Source organism: Zea mays, chromosome 2 (genome assembly GCF_902167145.1).
Source record: "Zea mays cultivar B73 chromosome 2, Zm-B73-REFERENCE-NAM-5.0, whole genome shotgun sequence".
Taxonomy (NCBI): domain Eukaryota; kingdom Viridiplantae; phylum Streptophyta; class Magnoliopsida; order Poales; family Poaceae; genus Zea; species Zea mays.
The window spans coordinates 234,812,365-234,838,893 of NC_050097.1; the positions used below are offsets into that span (position 1 = coordinate 234,812,365).

A 26,529-nucleotide genomic window follows, 5' to 3' on the forward strand; every position below is an offset into this window, starting at 1 on the left:
TGACAAGGAGGGTTCACGGCGCAGAGAGAGAAAAGGGGACGCGCGTGGCAACGGCTCAGCAACTAGCGAACCGGGCCCACGAGGCAGAGAGAGAGAGGGAGAGAGAGAGAGCGCGCGGGTGAAGAAACCGACGTCGACAGGTTGGCCCCACTGGGCAGCGAGCGAGGGAGGGAGGGCGCACGGGAGAGAGAGCTGCCGCTGACAGGCGGGGTCCGCCTGTCAGGCGGCGTGGGCGCGCGGGCGCGCGGCCTAGCTAGCCCGAGTTGGGCTGGTTTGGGCTGCTTTCTCTTTTTCTTTTCCTCTGGATTTTCTAATTCCTTTTCTATTTTTTTCTATAGGGTTTTCAAATCCAAATTCAAATTAGGTTTCAAATTCAAATAAATTCAAACTTGTGCAACACTTCAAAGAATATTTTAAGCTCATCATGATGCAACATGTCATGACCCATAGTGTTTTGGAAAAAATAAATAATTAAAACCCCCTAACTTTAAGCTAATTCTACTTAAAAGGGGAAAGGGAGAGAGAATCTAGAGAGAGATAGAACCTAGAGTGAGAGAGAGAAGAGTAACACATGAATTTGGGTGATAATTAGAAAGAAATTTTATACCCCCAAATTCAGGGTGTTACAGATAGAAAATGTGCTTTTGTATGGAACAATATGCTTAAGCATCAAATAAGTAGAATTCCATCTAACATTTGCAGTACCAGATGAAGACCTAGCATACAAGGTACATTTGCAGTGTTTGCAAATAGCAGAGATCCTTACCTTCTTACCTTTCTCGTCGATCCCAGTTACTTCCTCGAAGTCATCCCAAACCCTAGATGTCGCTAGCCTCTTCCCCGACCGGTTGTCACAGGTAGTGCTACCACCAGTGGCAGTGGGGCTCGAGGAGGCAGTCACGGGCGCCGCATCAACATCTATGGCCACATTTGCATTGCTGCCAGTGCCAGTGCCAGTTCCAAACAAGGCCAATTCATCCAGACGCTCGTTGTGATCCTCAAACTCATGCTCCGCCGCCTCGGCGTCCGGATCAAGATCCATGGAGATGGAGGGATACTTGACCGTCTCCTCAACGACGTCACCGGTTCCTCAACGACCTTCAAATCATAGAAATAAAATACAAAATAAAGAGCACAAAGGTAGTAGATCTAGGAAAATAGAACTTCACCTGAGCGGCCGGACCACCGGAGTCGTCGACGAGGGGCAACCAGAGGGGCAGAGGTGATGTTGCTTGATGTCAGGGAGGATTGGACGAGTGTAGGCGGAGCAGATTAGAACAAAGAAGCGAGTCGGAGAGGCACGCACAGATGCGGGGAGGCACAAACCCTAAACCCTAAACGAAGAAGCGAGACGAAGAGGGCGAGAGGAAACAAGAGATCTAAGAACAAATCGCAAGAGCACCGGAAAGTCGCCGGCGACCAACACTCACCAGCTTAGGTTTAGGGTTAGGAGAAGCCGAGAAGTAGTCGAACTTACAGACAGGGGCTATGTCGGCTCACCGGAGCAAGAGGACAACGATGGTCGACGACCGATGAGCGCAATGCACGGATCCACCGGAGCGTCCACGAAAGAGATCCAGAGAGGGCGTGTGAGACGGAGAGGGCAAGGGGCGACCGAGAGAGGAGGTGAGTCCGTGAGTGAAATGAGGAAGCGAGGCTGGGCGGTGGGTAACGGGGGTGGGGCGGAGAGGGTGATATTTTGACGGTTTGTCGGGCCGGTAACGGGCCTATTCCTTAAACGGGCCGTGCTCGGGCTCAGCACGATGTGCCACGATTCAGGCCCAAGCACGGCCCGGGTGTCGTGCCGGGCCGGCCCGAGCCCGTCAAGGACCGTGCTGTGCCGGGTATGGGTCGGGTCTAACTCGTGTCGTGCTTTGGCTACCCGTTAGGCCTGACCGTTTGGACATGTCAGGTGGTGGTCGGTATTCCAACCAAAACTTGAACGAAGGAGAAAAGGCAGAGAAAAAAAAAGAAGAGAAGCTAAGAGCTTGGGAGTTCAGCTCCAAGCCGTTCGACGAGAGAGACGACCGAACCCGGCCGGAAGGGGAGGAGCGGGAGGACCGCCTGCGCCGTCGGTGAGGTATGTCCCCGTTCCCCTCTCCCCTTACCCTTCCTCGGCGCTAGATCCGCCGCCGCCGCTTCTCGCGCGGGGGACGGGGGTTCCCCTCTTCCTCGCCGCCCGCTGGCTTGGAGGCCGGGCGCGCCGCCTCGTGGGGTTCGCCTGCAGAGGTCCAGTCTCCGCTCAGGCTGGCTGGGGGCGCTACGGACCTGGAGCCGGAGCCGGGGGCCTGCTGCTAGGGTTTCGGAGTGTCGGCTTCCCGTCCTCAGCACTAGTCCAGTCTCCGCTAAATTTCATAATGGCATAAATCCAATTTTCTCGCCTACCTCCTCGTTGGCCAGAAGCTCTCCTCTGTTCTTCACTTGTGCGGTTGTGCCCAGCATGAGCCTCCTCGTTGGCTTCCTATGAGGCCAGATTGAGCCAAGTATTTCTCGGCTCTCTATTTTCCTGTTATCTCAAAGGCTGAAGATTTCCTGTGTCCTGTTGTTGCTTTTCTACTTCTTTCCTCTCCTGCGCTATGTTTTATATATGTTATCCTCTTCCTATAGTTCTTTCTCTGCTGCGCTTATACATGTGGAGTGCAAGTGCTATTGAGAGATGAGAGATTTCAAGTGCTATTTTCTATTTTATATGCATAATGAAAATGCTATTGAAAGACGAGAGGCTTCATATTTGCTATTTTGCTATTTTATATTGTGCACTAGTACTCCAGTAGCGCTACTTACTATGGTATTACATTGCTAAGAATTGACTATATTAAGGTATGATTTGCTTCTAAATTTTAGTAGTGTTATATATTAAGATTTGTGTATGGCGTTGCCTAGGGGATTGTCTTATTGTGTATGGTACAGGCAAAAAGCAGCATGTTTAATCATTGTTTCTGCTCCAGCTAGCAGCTACTGTGTAATAATATATAGGTTTTTGCGAATGGAGAGATGAGCAAATTATTATTCACTAGAATAGACGAACATGTTCTTATATTCTTATTCTCCAAACATCCATTCTGTAAAATTCTTGTTTTTTATTTTTTGTTTTTCCGACTGCAATTATTTTCTATTCCTGTGTTTCCCTTTTTTTTCTCTGTTTTTTATTTGTCCGCTCTAATTACACGTACCTACATGCTTATGAAACAGTTATTTCCTCATACAAGTCAGCAAATAATAATTAAGTTGTGAAACGGTTATTTGCAAAACCCTGAGCAAGTGATGCCCCCTGTTCATTTCTCGTTCAATTACTAATTGTTAATTTGCGAGGATATAATTGTCTTGAATCAACTTATTCTATTAAAAATAAACAAAAGTAAATAATGATCAACTACATTCCACCAACCAAACGTCCAATAATAGGATGCAACTTGAAAACAAATTCAAGCTTGAAAATTGAATTCCTAGGGCAAAGATCTAGAAGACTCAAAATGGTTAGGGACAATATGGTAAATCTAATGAAATAGAGATCTCAAGTTCTCAACACGAGCTCAATTCCTTCCCGCAGCGCAGTTGCTCAAGTCAGCAAACTGAACCCGTCCGGATTCGTGCGCCGCCGAGCACCCCTCGACGCCAGCGGCGATGGCAGCCGACGACGTGCGCGAGCTCCTCCTCTCCACCACAGCCGACGCCTCTGACCCGTCCACGCCCCTCTCAGCGCCCGACCTCCGCCTCCTCATCGACCGCCTACGCTTTTGCTCCGACCGCCTGAACGCCTCGGCCCTCTCCTTCGCTGCCTCTAACCGCGGGGTCCTCGCTAATGCTCTCCTCCGCGCAGCCTCCGCCGCCGATTCCTCCGCCTCCCTCGAGTCTTCCCTCGACTCCGCGCTTGCCCCGCTCGCCTCCTGGCCCGACCTCTCCGACCTCAGGGCCCTTGCCGACCGCCTCCTCGCTGCCCGCCGCGAGCTCGCTGAGCGCCAGGAGCACCTAGCCGCTGCCTCCATGATTGCCTCGCTTTCCTCCCGCCTCCGCGAGGCCCGTGCCGCAGCGAGCCCCCTTGACGCGGCCGCTGCCATCGCTGAACTCAAGACCCTCCTGATCGATCTCGAGCGATCTGGATCTGGTCAAGACGACCCGGTCGTATTTAGGCTCCTCAGGAGCGACTGGGAGCAACTTGTCGATGAGGTGATGATGAAATTCCGCTTTAGAATGATTCAGCTTATGTCAGGGTTTGCATTTGTGCTAATGCTAATTGTTGTTGGGTTGTGGTTATGATGGTGATACAGCTGCAAGTTAGGCTTTCAAAGAATGTGGAGGAGTGTGTGGACTTTGCGCCAGAGGGAGGTAAGGTGGTGGTGAGTGCTACTCCAAAAGGCCACTCCGATGGAAGTCATGGTGTTGAGCTTCCTGTTGCTCTGCAGGCATTGGAGGTTAGTTTTACTGAGAAAATTCAGTTGGTACTTCTGCATCACAGGTTGACTGCTTCAGTAAGTTTGCCCATAAGTCCATAACCGTAACTTGTAAACAAAAAAATGCAATTGGTAATGGAACTTAGTTGGGAGATTTTGATGGGCATTGAATGGAACATAAACTGTACATACTTTAAGTTGCATTGCTGTAGAAATAATGAATACAATTGTTGTTAAAAGATAGCTATTGTGTTGGACGTTTAAGCCACTGATCTAATCCTTCAGCGGCTAAAATTTTGACAACTTTGGAAAAAAACATCTACATCACTTGAAGCTCCACCAGGCACTACCTCCCTGAGTTCGTATGCTATGTTCTTTTGATATGTTGTGGAATGCGGACTAGATTGAAATTGACAATACTTGTTGTTTTAGCCTTAGCATGGGAACTCAGGTGGTAAATGAAATGCCCATTGACCATCCTACCCATGTTTAATCGTCTATAAGGTGGTCATTTAATATGCCAAAGGCACACTCACACTCCCCCATGCTAGTCAATGAAGGAATTAAGAAGGTGTAAGATTGGAAAAATGAATCAAATTTACCTCGAAATTGAACAAGTATTTTGAAGATATCAGAAGAGGCTAAAGCAACATGTATTTTGAACTGGAACGAGTAGATGGCTGGGTGATGTTGTGCACCTTGGTGGTGTAGCTGTGAGAAGGCGGTGTCATGGCTAGGTTGGGTAGACCTATTTGGCTTAGAGAGCAAGAAGGATCTAAATATCAAATCCATGTTAGCCATTTATTGATAAGTTCCTCTCCTGTAAAGAGAGGAGTTTCCTGACAACAAACACACAATGGATGGAAGCATATATCCTTAAATGCAACTAACTCCTATTTATGCCTTCTGTATCTCTAACTGATAGCAATATGGTTGCTGTCTGTATTGATGATCAGAGGAGGAGTACAGGTGCACATATATATAGAGATAGAGAGGAGCAGGAGATCTCAGGTTTATGGAAACAATACCCTGAGATCTCCTTGATTAGAGGGATCCTATCTCTACCCCTGAATAGAGAGATTGCATCTATAGCTTCCTATATGTGGCGGCACTAATAAGGCAAGTATGCCTGTGGCGCCTGTATGGCAGGGGAGCCTGCGACTGTATGGAAGGAGAGCCCATGGCAGATATATCTGCTAACACGCCCCCACAGTCTGATCGTCGATACCACTGACGTTCAGGCTGGATCTGAACTCAGTGAAGACTGTAGATGGAAGCCCTTTGGTGAAGATGTCTGCATACTAGGAGGCTGTAGGCACATGGAGGGCACAGACATCACCGAGAGCCACCCGATCTCGGTCAAAGTGCAAATCAATCTCAATATGCTTGGTTCGCTGATGTTGGACGAGGTTTGAAGACATATAGACTACATTGATGTTATCACAGTAAACCAGCATGGCACAACGCAACGGGTGACGAAGCTCGGCGAGGAGCTGATGAAGCCAAGTGGACTTAGCAACAGTGTTAGCGATAGCTCGGTACTCAACTTCATCACTGGAACGAGAAACAATCATCTGGCCTTTGGAGTAAATAAGGTTATCACTAAGAAATACTGCAAATCTTGAAGTGGATCGTCGTGAGTCAGGACACCCAACCCAATCAACATCAGAGTAGGCAATTAACTCAGCCTGAGAAGAAGGGCGTAGCTGGAGATCCAAATGCAGAGTGCCACGAACATAACGGAGAATGCGCTTCAATGAGGCGAGGTGAGGCTCTCGAGGATCATGCATGTGAAGACAAATCTGTTGCACAACATAGGCTATGTGTGGTCTGGTAAAGGTGAGGTACTGTAGTGCTCCGGCTAAGTTGCGGAAATCAGATGGGTTAGAAATAGGAGCACCAGTAGCTGTAGAGACCTTTGGGTTAATGTTGAGAACAGGGCTTGCAATCTGCCATACCAGCCCGATCCAGAATATCCAGCATATACTGACGTTGAGAAAGAAAAAGTCCACCATCTCACTGTTGAACTTGCATCCCCAAGAAGTGATGTAGATCACCCAAATCTTTCATAGCAAACTCCAACTGTAAGGCCTGAATGATGTGCCGGAGGAGAACAGTGGAGGATGCTGTGAGTATAATGTCGTCGACATAGAGTAATAAGTAAGTTGTGTCAGGTCCTCTATGGTAGACAAACAGAGATGTGTCACTCTTGGCCTCGATGAAAGGGAGAGCAGATGAGTAGCAAACCGACTATACCAGACACACAGTGCTTGTTTGAGTCCGTAGAGGGACTTGTTGAGCCCACAAACATGTTGTGGGCTGGCTAAATCCTCAAAACCTGAGGGTTGGCTACAATAAACAGTCTAAGAGAGTCCCGTGAAGAAAAGCATTCTTGACATCAAGTTGATGAATCGATAAGTGGCTAGAGACAACCAAAGATAGGACAGTCTGCACAGTAGTAGGCTTCACGATGGGGCTAAAAGTCCCATCAAAATCAATGCCAGGGCGTTGCGTAAATCTACAGTGAACCTAGCGAGCCTTGTACCTTTCAAGGGAGCCATCAACATTAAATTTGTGCTTGAAAATCCACTTGTCGGCCACAATGTTTGCACCAGGGGGGCGAGGCACCAAATCCCAGGTGTGATTCTGCAACAGTGCTGCATACTCATCTTCCATGGCAGCTCGCCAATTAGGATCAGCGAGAGCACCGTGAAAAGTCTTCGAAATGGGAGACAGAGGGGAGGCGTGGAACAAGACTGGCAACCGGAAGCCAACCTTGCAAGCGTGACCATACGATGGTGGTTGATCACTTGGGAAACAACCACTGCGCTGGGTGGGAGAGGGCGATCCAATGCGCCCGCGGGAGATGAGCGGGAGATGAGGGTGGAGCGACGGCACTGCCAGGCGTGGTGGCAGAGCCGTCCAGACGACGCGTGAAGACCTGGCCGAAACGTCATGGTGCAGGGACGTCAGGTGAAGTCGGTGCTGATGCAGAGGTGCCAGGAGCAACACCTGGTCCTGCTCGGATGCTGGGAGCAGCAACACTAGATGGAGCATCGCCTGCTGCTTGGGTGCTGTGAGCAGCAACACCTGGTCCTGCTCGGTTGCTAGGAGCGGCAGCACTGGTTGGAGTAGAGCCTGCTGCTTGGGCGCTCGGAGCAGCAACACTAGGAATTGCAGTGGTGCCGGGGACAGCGTGGGCGCTGGGAGCAGCGCCTGGTACTGCAGTGGCGTCGAGAATAGCTTGGGCGCTGGAAACAGTAGCGCCTGAAACTGTAGGTGTGCCTAGAAAAAATAGAAGAGGTGGCCCTATAGGTGGTGGCACCGGGTTAGTGCTAATGTTGTCCAGGAAGTCAAATTTTTGGGAGGTGGCAGTGGGTTGCTGTTCAACAAAGGGAAAGGTGGACTCATCGAAAACAACGTGGCAGAAAAGAATGATACAGTTTGATAGGAGGTCAAGACACCAGTACCCTTTGTGATGCGGCTAGTAGCCAAGAAAAGCACACTTAGCGGAGCGGGGATCAAGTTTGTGGCTAGTGGTGGCAGAGAGGTTGGGATAGCAGGTGCAACCGAACATGCGAAGGTGTTCGTAGGAGGGTATTGAGTTGAAGAGGGCGAAGTGTGGAGTGGAAAAATGAAGGGTCTTGGTGGGTAGTATGTTGAGAAGAAGCGTTGCCGTGTGGAGAGCTTCAACCCAAAAGGTTGGTGGGATGCTGGCATGAAATAGAAGTGAGCGAATGGTGTTGTTGGTAGTACGGATGATGCGCTCAGCTTTACCGTTTTGAGGTGAGGTGTAGGGGCAGGACATACGGAGGACACATGGGTGAGGAAGAATGTTCGTGAGCTGGAGTTGTCGAACTCGCGTCCGTTGTCACATTTCACAGCTTTAATGATGACGCCAAACTTTGTTTTCACATAGGCGAAAAACTGAGTGAGGGTCGGGAAAGCATCAAATTTCAGGCGCAAAGGAAAAGTCCATAAGTAATGGGAGCAATCATCAAGAACGACTAAGTAATATTTGTAGCCCGGGACACTTAAAACAAGAGATGTCCGCAAGTCATAGTGAATAAGGTCGAAAATGTTGATCGCACGAGAAGTAGTCGTACGGAGCGGAAGATGAACATGACGACTTAACTGACAGGTATGAGTATGACATAAACGGGAGCTAGCATCTTCATTACACATGGGAATGACTGATGTGAGCTTGGAGAGTCTCGTGACCAGGGTGACCGAGATGGTGATGCCAAACTGATAGTGGAGCTGGCGATGAAGCTGTGTGCAGCAGGAAGGCACAGGGGGTACAACGGTCCAGAGCTATTGCACCTGACAATCACGTTGCGAGATAGCAGATCCTTTACAGAGCCACCAGACGGATCAAATTCAATGGAACTGTTATTATCGGTGGTAAACTAGCGAATGGAAATCAGGTTCTTAATAAGGTTAGGTGACACAAGTACATTGTTGAGATGTAAAGAATCGTGTAGAGTGGTGGAGCCAATGGAAATGACGGTAAGATGCGAGCCGTCACCGACAATAATGGAGGAAGGTGTAGTAAGAAAGGGAGTTGAAGTTCCTGATAGAGTACCGACGTTGGATGCCATGTGGGAGGTTGCACCTGTGTCGAAGTACCAGTCGGTCTGCTGGGGCGTAGTCAGGGACACGATGCTGAAAGATGATGCAAGGGACTGGGCGTCCCAAGACGGAGTGGCTGGCTGTCCCAGGATTCCGTAGGGACCCTGGGGAACACCTCCCTGCAGGGTGCCAATCTGTAGAGTGTGATGCAGTGGAGCGCCTCATTGTCCTTGTAGAGCACCATGGATATATTTCTAGGTCTTGTGGGCCAGCAACGCCTGATGTGGGGCGATGGGGGCTGGAGCGGCGTAGAGTGCCTGCTGCTGTTGTGGAGTCGGTGCCCCTGGACCGGGCCACATTTGAATGGCCCCAGTCTAAGGGTTTTGGAGGGAGGGCCACAGGCCGGAGGCGCCAGGTGCTAGTGCTAAAAGGATGCCCTGGCGGCCTTGGCCACCCCTCTTGCTGCGACGGTTCTTATAGCAATTGGGGTTTCCTGAACGTGGAGCCGAAGACGCCTTGTTGGAGGCCGACGAAGTCCTGCCTTGCAGAGGCTTGGTGGAGGCAAGGGGCGGATGGAGCAGACGCACAATGAGCCATCGTGAGTTCCTCCAACAGGAGAGTGGCCCAGACGTCGTGGAACGTCGGAAAGGGGCGACCGAGGGGAAGATGGCGGCCGATGTTGGAGAAATGGTCGCTGAGGCCGCGCAAAACGTTGAGGACCAACATCCGGTCGGATACTGGTTTGCCAAGATCACCGAGGGCATCTGACATGATTTTGAAATGACGACAGTAGTCGGAGACAGATAGATCACCTTGGAAGAAGTGCCGGAACTGGACGTCGAGGTGGAGGGCGCGAGTCTCTCGATTTTCGAGAAACTGGTTCTCGAGAGTTAGCCATGCAGTGCGGGCAGTGGCGCGCGTACCATGGCCACCTCAGCAAGCTCCGGGGAGATGGAACTAGAGATCTAGGACTTGACAACGCAGTCCATGCGTGCCCAGTCGGGGAAGCGAGGCGCGGGAGTGTCGTCGACGATGTGGCTTTCCAGGGAATATTTGCCGAGGGCGAGTAGGAACTCATCACACCATCGGGTGTAGTTGTTGACGAGGTCGAGGATGACGTGGACGAAACTCCGAATGTTCTAGACAGCGACGGCCCGGGAGTGGAGGTTGACGATAGCAGCAGCCTCGTGAAGGAGGATGGTGTCGTGTAGGTCCTTGCCAGCATCACCCCCTGGATCAGAGAGGTGAGACTGAGCGTCGTCGGCCAGAATGTCATTGGTGACATCCCGAGCAGCGAGGGCGCGAGCTGCGCGAACGCGTTCGACAGCCACGTCGCGCTCCTGGGCCGCGGTGGCCGCCTTCTGCTCTGCATGAAGAGCTTGGGTGAGCGCTGCATCGCGCCGGGCGGCAGCCTGGAGGCGTGCTTCATGCTCAGCGGCGGTCTGTGTCGCAGCGTCGTCGACGATAGGTGTCGGTGGTGGTTCCAGACCAGCCATGGCCAGGGGGGGGGGCGCTGCCTGGGTGGCGCGCAGAGGGGAGGGAAGAGGGAAGGTGCAACCTAGAGGTGGCGCACAGAGGGGGGAGGAGGTGGCGCAGCCTGAGGGTTGCGCCTAGGGCAGCGGAAGGAGGATAGGAACTTGAGCTCGTGATACCATGATAGTATTATGGTTGCTGTCTGTATTGATGATCAGAGGAGTGCAGGTGCGCATATATATAGAGATAGAGAGGAGCAGGAGATCTTAGGTTTATGGAAACAATACCTTGAGATCTCATTGATCAGAGGGATCCTATCTCTACTCTACCCCTGAATAGAGAGAGATTGCATCTATAGCCTCCTATATGTGGCGGCAAGCCGGCAATAATAAGGCAAGTCTGCCTGTGCCTATATGGCAGGAGTGCCTGCGCCTGTTTGGCAGGGGAGCCTGCACCTGTATGGCAGGGGAGCCTGCACCTGTATGGCAGGGGAGCCCATGGCAGATATATCTGCTAACACTAACGTCACCTAATTAGGGGCCAGACTATAGACACGTACCTGGAGGTTTTTTCTGAGATGGCAGGCGCTGCCATGGGCGCCTTGCATAAGTTTTGACCCCATATTACATGATAACATTGTACTTCTCCAAATGTATGACCTTTTCATTTCTTTGTTTTGCAGATTATTGATGCCCTAGACTATGGGATGGCAAAAATTGCAGATTCGATGATGAAGCATATTCTGGTTCCAGCAATCAGTAACATACATGTGTCAGTGCTTGTGGAATGTGGTCCAGAACACACTGTATCAGTCTTGAGTGTAGTCCATTCCGAGGAAAACAAAGTAAGTTTTTCATGGTGTTTCCTGGTCTCTAAAGAAAATTGTCTGCCAATACATTTATTCTAAGTAATACTTTCTGTTTTCAAGGGCTACCTTGATCCAGTTCGTTGTCAGTTGTGTGCTTTTGCCATAGTTTTTTCAAGACAACACTATAAATTTGTTGAATGTGTATCTTCATTTTAAGAAACAATTTAACTGGTAAATATTATATTTTGTTTTGTAGCAATATTGAGCAGGGGAATTAGATATTTGTTTATCTGGAACCACAAGCTGTAATTTGTTTTATTTTCCGATTACTTTCTGCAGATTAAGTAAGCTTGCTTCTTGTTTGCCTTATGTAACTGGTTTTTACTGTTAAAGGACAATAGAGATGGTTCAAATCTGTACTCAAGAATAGTTGATGTCATCAAGTTTGTGTGCAAATTCATCTGCATGGAAAATAGCAAGTGGGTTCAATTTTTTGCGAAGTTAACCTGGCCAAGAATTTCTGATCTAGTTATCACACACTTTCTCTCCAAGGTACGGTTCATCCTGATTTATTAGAGGGATGGCTCAAGAACTGTCATTGTGAATTATGATTAGCTTTTCTGCTTATAATATGAGACAAAAACTATTATATATTATTAATTTGCATTATCTTTATCAAGCATCTAGTTTTGCTAGAACATATGGGGCTTTCCAGCAAGTATAGTTTCTTCATTTATTATTAATCGAATTGTCATTTCGCCACAATTCAACTAACAACTTGCAAAAGGACCTCTAGCTGAGTTGGTTAGGTGGTTTGAGTAGCACTTCTCAGGTCTTGAGTTTGACTCTCCGTGGAGCAAATTTTAGGCCGGGGTTAAAAAATCCCCTCGTCTGTCCCATGCCAAAGGATAGGTCCAAGGTTTGGCTCTGATCGTGGTCAATGCTCACATGGGCTACGGCCCGGGGGTTGTCTGACCCCCACAAGTTGAGTTTTTTTGTTAGAGATTGTATCTAGGCATATCTTTTGGATTTATAATTGCCTTGTACTCCAAGCCATATTGGCTTGTCTTGTACTCCAAGCCATATTGGCCCTATGTTATGGTCACTCCCTACCTAAGGGTGTGGTGTTTCCCATCTATCTTCTACATGGTATCAAAAGTCTAGGTTTTCCTCCTGCTGCCTTAGTCCACTAGCCGTTGACCCTCTTCCCTGGCGCCGCCTCCCCTCCACTCCTTCGGGTGCCTCCTGTTACTAACCTTGGGGTTCACAATAGATAATCAGTCCCTAAGGACTATAGGTTATATATATAGGCAGTAGGCCTGGGCCTTAACACCCCTCCTCAAACTCAAGGTGGAAATGGAGGATCTGAAGCTTTGAGTTTGATCAAGTGAAACTGATGTTGTGCTCTTGTTTGCGCTTTGGTGAAGAAATTTGCCAATTGAGATTCCGAGGGCACATATTGAAGATCAATAGTCTTCTGCTGACAATGGGATCAAGTAAGAGATGCATCAACACCGATGTGTTTAGTAAGTTCATGCTTCACTGGATCATGAGCAATCTGTATAGCACTCAAGTTATCACATAACAGAGCTGTAGGAGTGTCACAAGAGACACCAAGATCAGCCAAGAGCCAACGCAACCAAATAATTTCAGCAGTGGTAGTAGCAAGTGCCCGAAGTTCGGCTTCAACACTAGAACGAGATATGGCCGCTTGCTTCTTGGATTTCTAGGCAATGGGAGATGATCCAAGGAGAATACAGTAACCTGTAGTAGAACAACGTTCAACAGGATCACTTGCCCAAGTGGCATCAGAATACACATGAAGCTGAAGTGGGCTATTAGAAGCATAGAGTAAACATCTGGATCTTGTCCCGCGTAAATATCGAAGCACACGAAGCAGATGACCATAGAACTGAAGTTGGTGTTGATACAAATTGGCTCAACATATGAACAACATGAGCAATATCAGGTCTGGTGATGGTAAGATAAACAAGACTACCCACAATATGACGATATCGAGTTGAGTCTGCTAGTGGTGTCCCATCCTTTGACGAAGTTTTAAATGAATATCCATTGGTGTTGCAACTGTGCGTCTATCAGTAATTCTAGAGCGATCAAGAAGATCTTGTATATACTTGGACTGAGACAGATAAAAGCCCTTTTGAGTCCGCTGAACTTCAATCCCAAGAAATAGCTAAGTGGTCCCAAATCAGACATCTGAAATTCCTTACTAAGATGCTGCTTGACATAAGGAATATGTTCTGAGTTGTCACCTGTAATCAGCATATCATCCACATATAATAGAAGTAAAGTGCGGCCTTTTGGAGAGACATGAACAAACAATGCATGATCATGTTCACTAGAAGAAAAACCATCAGCTGTAATGGCAGAGATGAATCACTCAAACCAAGCATGAGGAGCTTGTTTCAGGCCATACAATGCGCGACGAAGACGACAAACATGCCCTGAAGGAGTATCAACCCCCGGAGGAGGATGCATATAAACTTCTTCATGTAGATCGCCATTGAGAAAAGCATTCTTCACATCCATCTTGGAGATAGACCAAGAAGATGAGGCTGCAACTGCAATCAATGTTCGAACAATAGTCATATGCGCAACAGGTGCAAAAGTCTCATCATAATCAAGTCCTTGAGTCTGTTGAAAGCCACGAGCCACAAGACGAGCTTTATACCTCTCAATGGAATCATCTGATTTTGTCTTAACTTTGAAGACCCAGTGACCCACTTACATGTGATAGGAACAACATGTGAGGGTAAAGGAACGATATCCCATGTACCAGTGCGTTCAAGAGCAGCCAATTCATCAATCATAGCTAGCTGCCACTCGAGAATCCTAGAAGCTTCCTGATACGTAGTGGGTTCAACAATTGCTAATTGTTAATTTGCGAGGATATAATTGTCTTGAATCAACTTATTCTATTAAAAATAAACAAAAGTAAATAATGATCAACTACATCATTCCACCAACCAAACATCCAATAATAGGATGCAACTTGAAAACAAATTCAAGCTTGAAAATTGAATTCCTAGGGCAAAGATCTAGAAGACTCAAAATGGTTAGGGACAATATGGTAAATCTGACGAAATAGAGATATCAAGTTCTCAACACGAGCTCAATTCCTTCCCGCAGCGCAGTTGCTCAAGTCAGCAAACTGAACCTGTCCGGATCCGTGCGCCGCCGCCGAGCACCCCTCGACGCCAGCGGCGATGGCAGCCGACGACGTGCGCGAGCTCCTCGTCTCCACCACAGCCGACGCCTCTGACCCGTACACGCCCCTCTCAGTGCCCGACCTCCGCCTCCTCATCGACCGCCTACGCTTTCGCTCCCACCGCCTGCACGCCTCAGCCCTCTCCTCCGCTGCCTCTAACCGCGGGGTCCTCACCAATGCTCTCCTCTGCGTAGCCTCCGCCGTCGATTCCTCCTCCTCCCTCGAGTCTTCCCTCGACTCTGCGCTTGCCCCGCTCGCCTCCTGGCCCGACCTCTCCGACCTCAGGGCCCTTGCCGACGCCCCCTCGCTGCCCGCCGCGACCTCGCTGAGCGCCAGGAGCACCTAGCCGCTGCCTCCATGATTGCCTCGCTTTCCTCCTGCCTCCGCGAGGCCCGTGCCGCAGCGAGCCCCCTTGACGCGGCCGCTGCCATCGCTGAACTCAAGACCCTCCTTATCGATCTCGAGCGATCTGGATCTGGTCAAGACGACCCGGTCGTATTTAGGCTCCTCAGGAGCGACTGGGAGCAACTTATCGACGAGGTGATGATGAAATTCCGCTTTAGAATGATTTAGCTTATGTCAGTGTTTGCATTTGTGCTAATGCTAATTGTTGTTGTTGGGTTGTGGTTATGATGGTGATACAGCTGCAAGTTAGGCTTTCGAAGAATGTGGAGGAGTGTGTGGTCCTTGATCGCGCCACAACCACCGATTAAACCGCGCATGCTTTGGATCACCTTGACAACCTCTTTACCGCCAACAAAGTTATATGGCCGATCTTTTTGAGTCATGAGTTTCACTCCATGACCTAGGTCATCATCGATTATTGCAAGCAGATGAAGATTCTCGCCAGCGCCCTTCGTGAAGTCGGTGTCATCATTGACGATCCCTAGCTCGTCGTGAACCTCCTTTTGGCCTCAATGCTTGCTACACCAACACTGCCGACGACATCACCAACACCAAACCCCTGTCGTCCTTCATCGAAGCACACAACATGCTGGTCCTCAAAGAACTGTTCCTCGCTAACGACGTCAATAATGCCTAGTCTACCACCCTCCTTGTCAATGACACTGACAATGGTGGGGGCTGTTCTGGTGGCTGCAAGGGCCCTGCTACCTCATCTCAGGAAGGACACTGTTGCCTCAACTTTGCCACTCGTCGTGTTAGCATCTCTCGCCATGTCATCTTTGACGAACAAGTCTTCCCCTTCACCACGTCCTCTCTGCCATGGTCACGCTCTTTCGATTTTCTTGCTACTAGTGATGTGGCAACTTCCTTCGTCGTCTCGACTGCGGTCACTCTGTCCTTTATGGGTGTTGAGCAATCGCTCCCTTCCATATGTGATCCATCCTCCGCTGACGTTGAGCAGTCGCTCTAGCAATCCCTCCCTTGATTCGTTGGCCTCCCCTACTTCTATTGCTCGGACATCCATGTTGTGCCTGCTGCACTGGCTCCTGCTGTCCGATTTGGACATGTCTATGAACGCCGCCCCCTGCCTGTTCCACCGGTCGCTCCAGCTTGATGGTTTGGTTCGGTCTTTGTGCATCGGCCTCAGTCGGCCAACATCCATGGGCCGCTGCCGGCTAGGCGCTCTGCTGCTTCACCTATCGCCCCTGTGGCACCCTCTCCTCCATAGTGTCCCATGCAGGGCGCCCCGCCTTCGACACTTTTGCGGGTCATCACCATTCACCAGGTCCATGATATCTTAAGGCGCTTGTCTACAACTTCAGTGCTACAAATCTTCTGCCTCCCTGGTGCTATAAAGCTACCATAGTGCGCCTGACTGCTCACCGACCCACATTTGTGGGCTGCTATGACTGATGAGTACCGAGCGATGATCGACAACGACACGTGGCGTCTTGTCCCTTGGTCTCCTGACGCCAATGTGGTTACAGGGAAGTGGATATTCAAGCACAAGTTTCACTCGGATGGTATGCTTGCTTGCCACAAGGCACACTGGGTGGTTCGAGGCTTTTCACAACCGCATGACGTTGATTACGATGTGACCTTCAGCCTGGTGGTTAAACTTGTCACCATTTGTGTTGTCCTTAGCATTATCGCTTTTTGTTCCCAGCCCATTCGTCAGCTGGACGTTAAGAATGTATTCCTTCATGGCCACCTTGCGGAGATGGTCTATTGTCAGCAATCGTCTAGCTTTGTCGACCCCTTCGCTCCTAATCATTTTTGTCTTCTATAGAAATCCTTCTATGGTCTGAAGCAGGCTACTCGGGCGTGGTACCAACGCTTTGCCACATACATACACTGCCTTGGGCCATCATTCGACCTTAGACACGTTCCTCTTTGTATACAAAGATGGAGACCATGTTGCCTAGTTGCTTCTCGATGTTGACGACATCATCCAAACCGCATCCTCAACGCATCTGCTACAACACTTCACCGTGCGTCTCTACATTGAGTTCACCTCGGCATCTCTGTCACACGCTCCATTGACGACTTCTTCCTCTCCCAGCAACAATATGCTATTGACCTTCTGCAGTTGGCTGGCATGGCCGAGTGTCACTTTACATCATCTCTCGTTGACACTTGTGCCAAGCTCTCTTCCATCGATGACGCACCTGCTGCTGATCCAACCACGTACCGGAGTCTCGTTGCTGACTCGGCATATGCTGTAAGCAGGTCTGTCTCTTTATGCATGATCCTCGTGAGCCCCATCTCGCATTGATTGAGCGCATCCTCCAGCATGTCAAGGGCACACTGTGTTATGACCTTTACACTATTATTGGTCTGGTTCAGTCCTTGACTCCTTACACAGATGTTGACTGGGTTGGCTATCCTGATTACCCAGCGTTCTACCTCTAGTTAATGTGTCTACCTTGGGCGATAATATCGTCTCTTGGTCCTCAAAACGACAGATGATTGTCTCCCTCTCTAGGTTCGAGACAAAGTACCATGCCATCGCCCATGGTTTCGCTGAATGGTGCTGGTTACGACAACTGCTATAGGAACTTCACATCTCCGTTCTTTCGGTGATCATTTTGTAATGTGATAATGTGAGTGTTGTATATGTGATAGCCAATCCAGTGCATCACCATCGCACGATGCATATTGAGATCGACATACACTTCGTCCACGAGAAGGTCGCCTTGAGCCAAGTTTGGGTGTTCCATGTGCCGTTCTCTCACCAGTTCGCCGACATCATGACCAAGGGCTTGTCTTCAGTTGTTTTCTGATTTTTGGCCCAATCTTCGCGTCTGGTTTTCTCTTGCTGCGACTATGGTCAGGTGTTGGAGATTGTATCTAGGCATATCTTTTAGATTTGTAAGTGCCTCATACTCCAAGCCATATTGGCTTGCCTTGTACTCCAACCCATATTGGCTCTATATATATGGTTACCCCTCACATAAGCGTGTGGTGTTTTCCATCTATCTTTCTACATTTTGTCAATCTTTCTTTGCTATATAAACTAATCCTTTGATTGGTTCAACTCATCAACTGCAAATATATGATTTGAATTTGATTTGCAGCCATCCACCTTTTAATTCTTCTAATTGCTGTAGTGAGCATTATGTGATGTTACAAAGAATGCATATAAAATCACTAAAGCACATGTTGTGTTAACCCTCTGTTTTGGTTATAGTATCACACTTGTCACCAACTAAACGTTTGTGTCCTACAATAAGAAGAACCATCTGTGCTAGAGAAAGGAACAGAGGGACCTAACACTATCCTTACAAATTACAATCAACTTTGGGATTCGATGAGCTTCCTATTTTCACTTTTCCACTTTTCTTGTTTGTAGACATTTTGATGGTATAATTCTATAACTACACTCTATGTGAAGTTAGTTTTGTTGATTATCCTTACTAATATAAATCACGAGTTTCGTCGTGCGTCTTTCCCCCTCCCCACGCGCGTACCAAGTGTCGCCAGCGTTTCCCGCACGCCAGCGAAATATCAAAAAAAGTTCAACTATCAGGATTCGAACCGTGGTCTCTGGGAAGAGAGCACTCGCTTCTAACCACTGCAGCTCATATTGGTCTGTGTTGTACAAATAAACTGTATATCATATATAGAAGGGTAACTAACTAGTATTCTCATGAATTGGACTCCCTCTGTCTTGAAAAGAATGCAATTCTAGCATAATACCAAGTCAAACCATTCTGGCTTGACCAAGTACAATTGTCAATATTTATTATACCAAATAAGTGTCATTAGATTCATCATGGAATACATTTTCATGGTATATCTATTTGGTGTCATAACTATTGATACTATTTTCTATAAACTCGGCTATACTTTATATTGTTTGACTAAGGACAAACTTTAGATAATAGACATGTTAGTTTAATATGGTGCATTTTTGGGAGTAGGCTCTGCCCTTGTATTTTCTCTTTGCTTAATGAAAGGACACAGCTCTCCTGCACTGCACCGCTCGAGAAATACCCCCTCTAATCTCATCTTTTTCAGGACGGAGTTAGTATCTACTATCTACTAACCTAGGTATTGCTCGGCTCAGAAAATATATATGTAGAATAACTAGAAAATACGTTATCCCTCTAATCCGCACTTTGCATTATCGAACCTACCACCAATTGAAAACTTGAGACAAATATATTTTTGTAGTTCCATGATGGGAATAATCGAATTTGGTGAAAAAGAACATAGTGATATGAGCTAACTTACAAACTGCACTTATTAGCTACAGGAAACTTAGGGTTCTATGAACTTCCTTGTTTAAGTTTTCTTGCTTTAGACATTTGCATTGCAAGCTGGCAGCTGCTGTTTCAGGTAGTTTTTGACTGATGCTTTAATTATGTGTTTTCAGGCTGTACCAAATGAGGCATCCAAGCTAATTGAGTTCCAAGATGTCGTGCAAAGTACAACTGAATTCGAGAACAAACTTAGGAGCATGATGTTTCTTTTGCCTGATAGAAAGGATGGCAAGCTGACCCAATTTGTTGATGATGTTGAAGTTCATTTTGCTGTACGGAAGAGAAGTGAAATCTTGGTGAAAGCAAGGAACATTCTTGTACAATATGATTATGATAGTCCTCTGGTGAGTTAAGCCAGGAGTTTCCATGTTACGAGCATTTCTGGTGATTCTGTTGTTGATCTACCTTTTCAGCCAATATGATTATGATAGTCCTCTGGTGGGTTCATTTCTTCCGCACATAAAGAGGCTTGTTATTGCAGGAATCTGGTGACCAAGGTGATTCTGTTGTTGATCTACTTTTTCAGCCAGAGAAGTGTTTTACATCTAAATCAGCACTTCTAGTAATGAAATTGGTTCATGGAGCCCTCAAGGTATGCCTGGCGCTTCATTCTTATTTTTGTATTTTACACATCTATTGTCACAGTTTCACAGATGAGAACAACTACTGCTCCGTTCATCATGGCATGCGTTCTTCCCATTAGTTGCGTGCTGCATTGACCATTGCATGCGAATGCACCGTTCCATTTTTAGTGTTCATTAGCTGTAAATTTCTATTGGATGAGGATTTGATGCACATCTATTTTCTTGTTGAATAACTAGAGCAGGATGCATCTTTGTCATCAGCAAGAGTAGCTAAGGAGTTCTGCTTTGCTGCTAGGGATGTTTTGCTCCTTTATAGGGCTATTGTGCCGGTTCAGGTTCGTGTATGTACAAACTTTGAATGATAGTTTTAGGTTTCCACATTATACCATGGTTGTACTTAAAGAGAATCAAACTGTATTCTAGTTTCAGTTCTATGTTTTGGGCACTATTATTGTTTCATAGTGACTTTTGCCATTTTTTTCTGAAGCTAGAGAAGCAATTTGATAGCTTAAGTCAAGTGGCTGCTATTGTTCACAATGACTTTTACCATTTGTCCCAAGAAATTCTGGGCCTTGCATTTCAGGTGTGCATGCCCAACTTGTTGCTGCTTGTTATCATTATTGATCATGAGTTTTGCTTATGCATGTTAGTGTGTTCTTGCTTAAAAATGCAGATATGTCATATGTACAAACTATTTATTCTTTATCTTCCATGTATTAAATTGTGTTGTATTGTTATCCTATACTCTATATAGCATTGAAATTCGTTTCATTTTGGGTTTGGTACTAGGGAATGCCTTAGGATTTGCACTGGAGGAAGCCCTGTTTGTTTCAGTCGGATAATAGTGCTTTTAGCTTTTATAATCCCTAGATGAAACAAACAGCCAGCTTCCGACCGTAGATTCCAGAATACAGGAATTTTACTGGATTGTAGCACACCTGACCTGATTGTCCGTTCCACTCCCCTTCCTGTGCTACCACCTCACTTTCTGCAGCCAACACCAATAAAATTTCTTATCGGCCATGTTGTCTGAGCTCATGTACTGCCTTCAGCGGTCCAGCCCCACCCATCATGCTGGTGCACTTGCTGCCACCTACCACCACTGCCCACAGGGGGACTTTGTGAAAACCCAAGACAACCTTAACTCACCAAGTTGTGGCTGGCTGTTGTGTTCAAGTTCTACTAATGCGTTCTGTGGCGATGGGACAACATTATTGTGATAATTTAGAGTGTTTACTTTCTCATAAAAACTAGTATGGACATGAAAAAAAATCTATGCCTCTATGTCCTGGATTGATCTTGTTTAGTGTTTACTTCCAACAAAACAAAAAGAATCAACCTCATGCTGCTGTAATTTTTCCTCTCGGGCAACCAAATCAAATAGCACTTTTTAAGAGAGATTTTTCTTAAGATATTTTATGTGTTTTCAAAATGCAATGTTTTCTGCTAACCTTTCTGGATGCTTTTTTCCAGTACCGTGCAGATTTTCCTAGTGATCTACAGAAACAGGTTGTTTTTGTGGATTTAGCCCCAATCTTCTCCCAGATGGCGGATGCTATATTGAGAAGACAAATACAACTCACTGTTGATACTATAAGTGAGGTCATTAGATCTTTCTAATTATGAAGTTCTTTTTCACATACATAATTACTTCTACTTTAGAGCTTCTATTTAAATTTTCTAGTTTGTTGCATTGTTTTAACAGGCTATAGATGGTGCTGAAGGTTTTCAGAACACACACCAACCTCAGCATTATGAATCCGCAAAATTTAGTATTGAGCAGGTCTGTTCCACTGTTAAAGAGTATGAGCTTTTTGAACCCTGAAAAATGATGTTGACTGCATACATAGTTACTTCACATTTAGTATCGAGCAGGTCTGTTCCATTGTTAAAGAGTATGGGCTTTTTGAACCTTGAAAAATGATGGGGACTTCATTTTGGGAATTACTCTAATTGAGACAGCCCCTTGCATATCAGAAAACTAATTGAAGTTGGGAAGAGCATCTTTAACTGTCTTCTTGTTCACTAGTCGATTAGGCACCATATCAAGCACTACAGGAGCTAAGTCTTTAATGCACCTCTCCCCCAGCCACCTATCCTTCCAGAAAAGGTATTGGTGCCACCTCCAATCTCAGTGATAACCGTTACAGCCATCAACTTCTGAACCACATCATAGACTTGAATTGGGAAATCGACCCATGGTATGTTTGGATTCGTTTTCTGCAACCAAGGCCACCGAGCCCTCAAAACCCAGCTATGGTTCCTTAAGTCACCATGAGTGACCTTAGACCAAGCCAACAGACAATGGCCTCCTTCTTCCTCTCCAAAGAAAACCCTTCAGCAGCTTATCAATCGCTTTGATGGCCTAAATTTTGAAGTAAACATGTATGAAGTCCCCATCATATTGCTATGATGGAGACTTCGTACATGTACTTCAAAATTTAGTCTGCTTGTTCATTGAGCTAATTACTTGTTGTCCCAGTCAAACATTTCCCACAGTGGAGAAACAAGGCAAAACAACCATGGTTTATAAGTCCAAATTTGCACTTCTCGTGATGAAGTTTACAAGAGAATTATGTATTTATAATTGCAAAATGAGTAAAATACACATTGCTACTCATGATGAGTGGTGTCTTTCTTTTGCTTGATTTGGAACACTACAAGTTTGGGAGGCATTGTCCCCTGTTGCTACATCTATTCGCCATTCTTCAGGGATCTTTTTACCAGCGATCTCGCAAATCATCCAAATAATGTTTTGCTTCAATCTTTCATGGATCTGCAATGAAATAAAGACTGCCTTGTTCATGCTGTGCCAAATATCAGCACCACCCAATTTCAATTGTTGAAAGTTTTTTCAATTTTTCATCTAAATGGACATTTCAGTTGTTGATTAGGCATCATTATTTACTCTGTTGATCTATGGGTTCAATTCAGGTCGTGTTTATTTTGGAAAAGATACGCATCATGTGGGAGTCGATACTGCCAAGATCAATTTACAGGAAAAGTATGTGCAATGTCCTTGGGTCTGTCTTCTCTAGAATTACGAGGGATATGCTTCTGATAGATGACATGGCAGCAGAAGAGACATTGCAGGTGATACATGTTATGCCATACTGGTTTGAGGTGATACATATTATGCCATACTGGTTTGAGGTGATAAAATCTTAGATATACATGTTTGCAGCTGCAAGGCCTTATACATTTGGCTCTGGAAAACCTCTCTTCACTATTTCTTTCCCTGGTTGAGAACAACGATGGGAGCACAAAGTTCTTAGACCATGACGCTTGGATTCAATTGGATGGAATTCTACCATCTTTGAAAAAGTTCCGCAAGCTAGCAGGTGTTCTGTTGGTTCTGATTACGGATTTCTTTTCATCTTTAAATGGGCTACTTATGTTTTTCTATTCAGTCAGATAACACCGAATAATTATTGTCCAGAGTTGCTTGATATGTCATTGAAGTCCATCACATCATGTTGGGAAAGTGGAGACCTAGTTAGATGTGGTTTCACATCATCTGAGGTGAGCAAGCCCAGCCCCCATCTTTTTTTTGTTGTTGAAAAAACCTCCATATAGTGTTAGTATACAATATCAGAGGCAGCACTTTATTTTTGGGCATTGACTTATCTCATAGGTATTTGGAAGTCTTAGGCTGAGTCCAATGCACAGCCTCCCTCTCGCCCCTGCCACGTCAGCTCTCGCCTTCACTCTCGCCCCTGCTGCTCCAGTGCATAGGCTGCAGCAGGCTACAGCCTCAGGCTATAGCACACGTGGACCAATCAGAAGCCGCCACCTCACTGTCGCCCCTCGCTCTCGCCCGCGAAGACGCATCGCCAATGCGTCGCCCCGCTCTCGCCTGCCTATCGCCGGGCGGTGGCAGTAGCGCCCGCCGGGTCGCTCTCGCCCGCCTCCAGCCTCGCTCTCGCCTCCTGCTGGGCGCTATCGCCCTCACTATAGCCTGCATTGGCACCAGCCTTAGGGCTTGTTTGGAAGCAAGTGTATTGGAGGGATTTGAGGGGGCTATAATCTCTTACTATTCAATTTTAAATAGTAATGGACTATAGCCCTCTCATTCCTCTCCGATACTCTTGTTCTCAAACAAACCGTTATAAGTTTGTCTATGCCCCTTCCCCATACGTTTCTGTTTATCTCAAATCTGTGATTTGCACATCTTTGTTAAGGGAACTCAAGTATTCCTAATTCAAAGCTGCTGCATGATACCTTTATGATCTTTTCAATGTTGAACAATATACTAAAAGTCTATTTTCTTAGTTTAACCGATCTGTTTTTTTTTTTAAAATCATGTGCAGGTGCAAAATTTCATCAAAGCAATATTCGCTGACTCGCCTCTTAGGAAGGAGTGCCTAGGATGGATCGTTAGGACTCCAGCTTAGAATACAGAAACAGCATATTTCTGTCTGTGGGTCAATGATTTTTTTTTCATATTCTTTTGTCCACCATACCATATAGTGAAGTATTAATTGGTATGAGCTCAGTTTGCACTGGAGACAGACTTGCAATCTGACTCCCCAGTTCAATACTCACCCCACTGCCTAGACCTTGACTGATCAGATAAGGCTAGCAATTGTGCATGTTAATGTGTTATTATTGTCTTTTTGGTATTGTGACATTCCCAAATGACCTTAACCAAGTGCAAGGAGGTGAAAAAGGAGGGTGGTGTGTGTTAAGAAACCTTTCTTTGGCCAGGAAGGCTCATGTGGCCCATATGCCTGAAATTTTAGTTTTTGTTTATAAATAGAGAGGAGATCCCCATATCATGTAACCTTAGACAACAACACCATACACTAATAAAGAATCAGTCCCTCTCTACACTTTTGTCTCCTTGTGTTCTACTATTATTCAGTTAAAAAACTCCTGGACTATATTCTGTAGCAAAAGGTTTTTAACACGTTATCAGCACGAGGCTCTATTCAAGAAGATCAAACAAAGGTATTGAGAAGAATCTTTGAACTATGTTCACATGATATTTTGAATCCCTGTTTTTCCTTTTTCATATTACAAGTATGATCATTTCTTAGCTGATTATATCGCCGACTCGAAGTCGATGGAAATGAACACGTGAGTGTTGCTGACATGAAGTCGCCAATCTGCACATATTGAACGTGCACGTGTGAAACGAAAACATTTTAAAAAAGGAAAGAAAAAGAAAAAAAGGGACAGAAAGAACAATAAGAGAAAGCCACACTTCTAACGCACTCTCTCCTCCTAGCTGCTGGAGCAGCACGCCATCGCCGCTCGAACGCAGGCGCGCATATCAGGTGGCCATTGCTGCCCAACGCTGACACGCAGCAGCTGAGCAGTAGACCATCCCGATTGTATGATGGCAGGTGCTTGCAACAGCAGCAAGCTCACATCTTTCCTCCATGCCTTTGCTTCCCTCCACGTATTGGCAAAGCATGCGAACAATACATGCATGTATTATAGGGCGTAGAGCTAGTGGAATAGAATTGTCCATTAGATCTTGTTTTGGAGCAGACTAGATGCAGAAAGGAAGATGTTCATCTTGTACTAGAAACAACAGGAGTGAGAGAAGTGACTAACAGTAAAATGTCCTTGACTGGATGCACATCACCACAACAAGGATGTGGATTTGAAGAGCTATGACTGTTCCCTTTACAAGGCAGTGTAACCCAGCATGATGCCATGCATAACCCACCCGCCGTTGTCTCACGCGGGCACCAAAGCGCCAACGCATTGCAGCCATCATTGATACCCTGCTAGGGATGGCAATGGGTACGGGTATGGGTAAATAACCGTGGATAATTATCCATTGGATACGGGTATGGTGGAATTCAATATCCGCGGGTACGGTTATGGATATAATAAGGTATCCGCGGATATTTTTTTCGCGGGTATGGATATCCAGTATCCATACCCGTTACCCAATGGATATCTAACATGTGGACCATCCAGATTTATATATTATCATAAATTCTTATTTTTTAATTTTTATCCATAACATGTTGTTTGGTGCTGAAATTATCATTTAATGCTATTGGAATGATAATTATTTTGAAATGTAATAAAATTGTTGTTTGGTGTTTAATGCTAAAATTGTAGTGGGCGGGCGGGTAACGGGTATCCACTGGATAGCGGATACCCAGCGGGTACGAGTATGGATACAGATCCATACCCACGAACGTTTATGGGTACGAGTATGGGTTGAGTTTTGTCTCGCGGGTATGGATTCGCGAACTATATATCCGTGTACTAACCGTCCGATTGCCATCCCTATACCCTGCAGTCCCACACGCACCAGCCGATGCTGCTCGTAAAACGAAACGTCATCGCAAGCGTGGCTGCATGCACGCGCACCAAAGCGCTGCTGCGGGTAAAAAAATGACTAAATAAATTATTCATAAAATAATTGTACATCTAAATTTATTATGCAGTTATTTACTCTCTCGTATTTTTTGCAATTATTTATTCTATTTTATGAAATGATTACAAGAAGTAATCTAATTATAAAATTTATCACATGTAGATGACTGGTATTGTGAGCCGTGAATTCGAAGTGTTGGTCCCGCATAGCCAAAACTATCTCACGTGGGCATCTGATGTGCAGATTGTGCTTGGGGGCAAGAAGCTTAAGGTTGCAATTGGGCTTGGCCAAAAAGATGAAGTTGCCACCGACGAGCAAAATGACCAAGCATTACACTTTCTGCGGCACCATCTTTCGCCTACTCTCAAGAATGAGTATATGTCAGAAAGAAAGGCAAGCAACCTCTGGAATGCATTGCAGCAGCGTTTTGAGAGGTTAAAGTACACAGTCTTGCCCCAA

General features: G+C 46.3%; 1 protein-coding gene across 4 annotated transcripts; it reads left to right on the forward strand.

Moving 5' to 3' along the window:
* The first annotated feature begins 1,932 nt into the window (after window positions 1-1,932).
* On the forward strand, window positions 1,933-24,557 carry LOC103648143 (centromere/kinetochore protein zw10 homolog). 4 transcript variants are annotated; one of them, XR_004856536.1, is made up of 15 exons: window positions 1,933-2,080; window positions 3,551-4,167; window positions 4,269-4,412; window positions 11,119-11,280; window positions 11,638-11,796; window positions 19,257-19,487; window positions 19,625-19,735; window positions 19,970-20,062; window positions 20,215-20,310; window positions 21,201-21,329; window positions 21,433-21,510; window positions 22,662-22,820; window positions 22,912-23,068; window positions 23,138-23,249; window positions 24,038-24,415. XR_004856536.1 is itself a non-coding variant. In XM_020548706.2 (15 exons), exons 2-15 carry the CDS (start codon window positions 3,625-3,627, stop codon window positions 24,119-24,121), a joined length of 2,229 nt encoding a protein of 742 aa, XP_020404295.1. In that variant the 5' UTR covers window positions 1,934-2,080; window positions 3,551-3,624; the 3' UTR covers window positions 24,122-24,557. The 4 variants fall into 4 exon arrangements, 3 of the variants coding, with proteins under 3 accessions (XP_020404297.1, XP_020404295.1, XP_020404296.1); XM_020548706.2 differs by having other exon boundaries at window positions 1,934-2,080; window positions 23,167-23,249; window positions 24,038-24,557; XM_020548707.2 differs by having other exon boundaries at window positions 1,934-2,080; window positions 3,556-4,167; window positions 23,167-23,249; window positions 24,038-24,557.
* The last annotated feature ends 1,972 nt before the right edge of the window (window positions 24,558-26,529 follow it).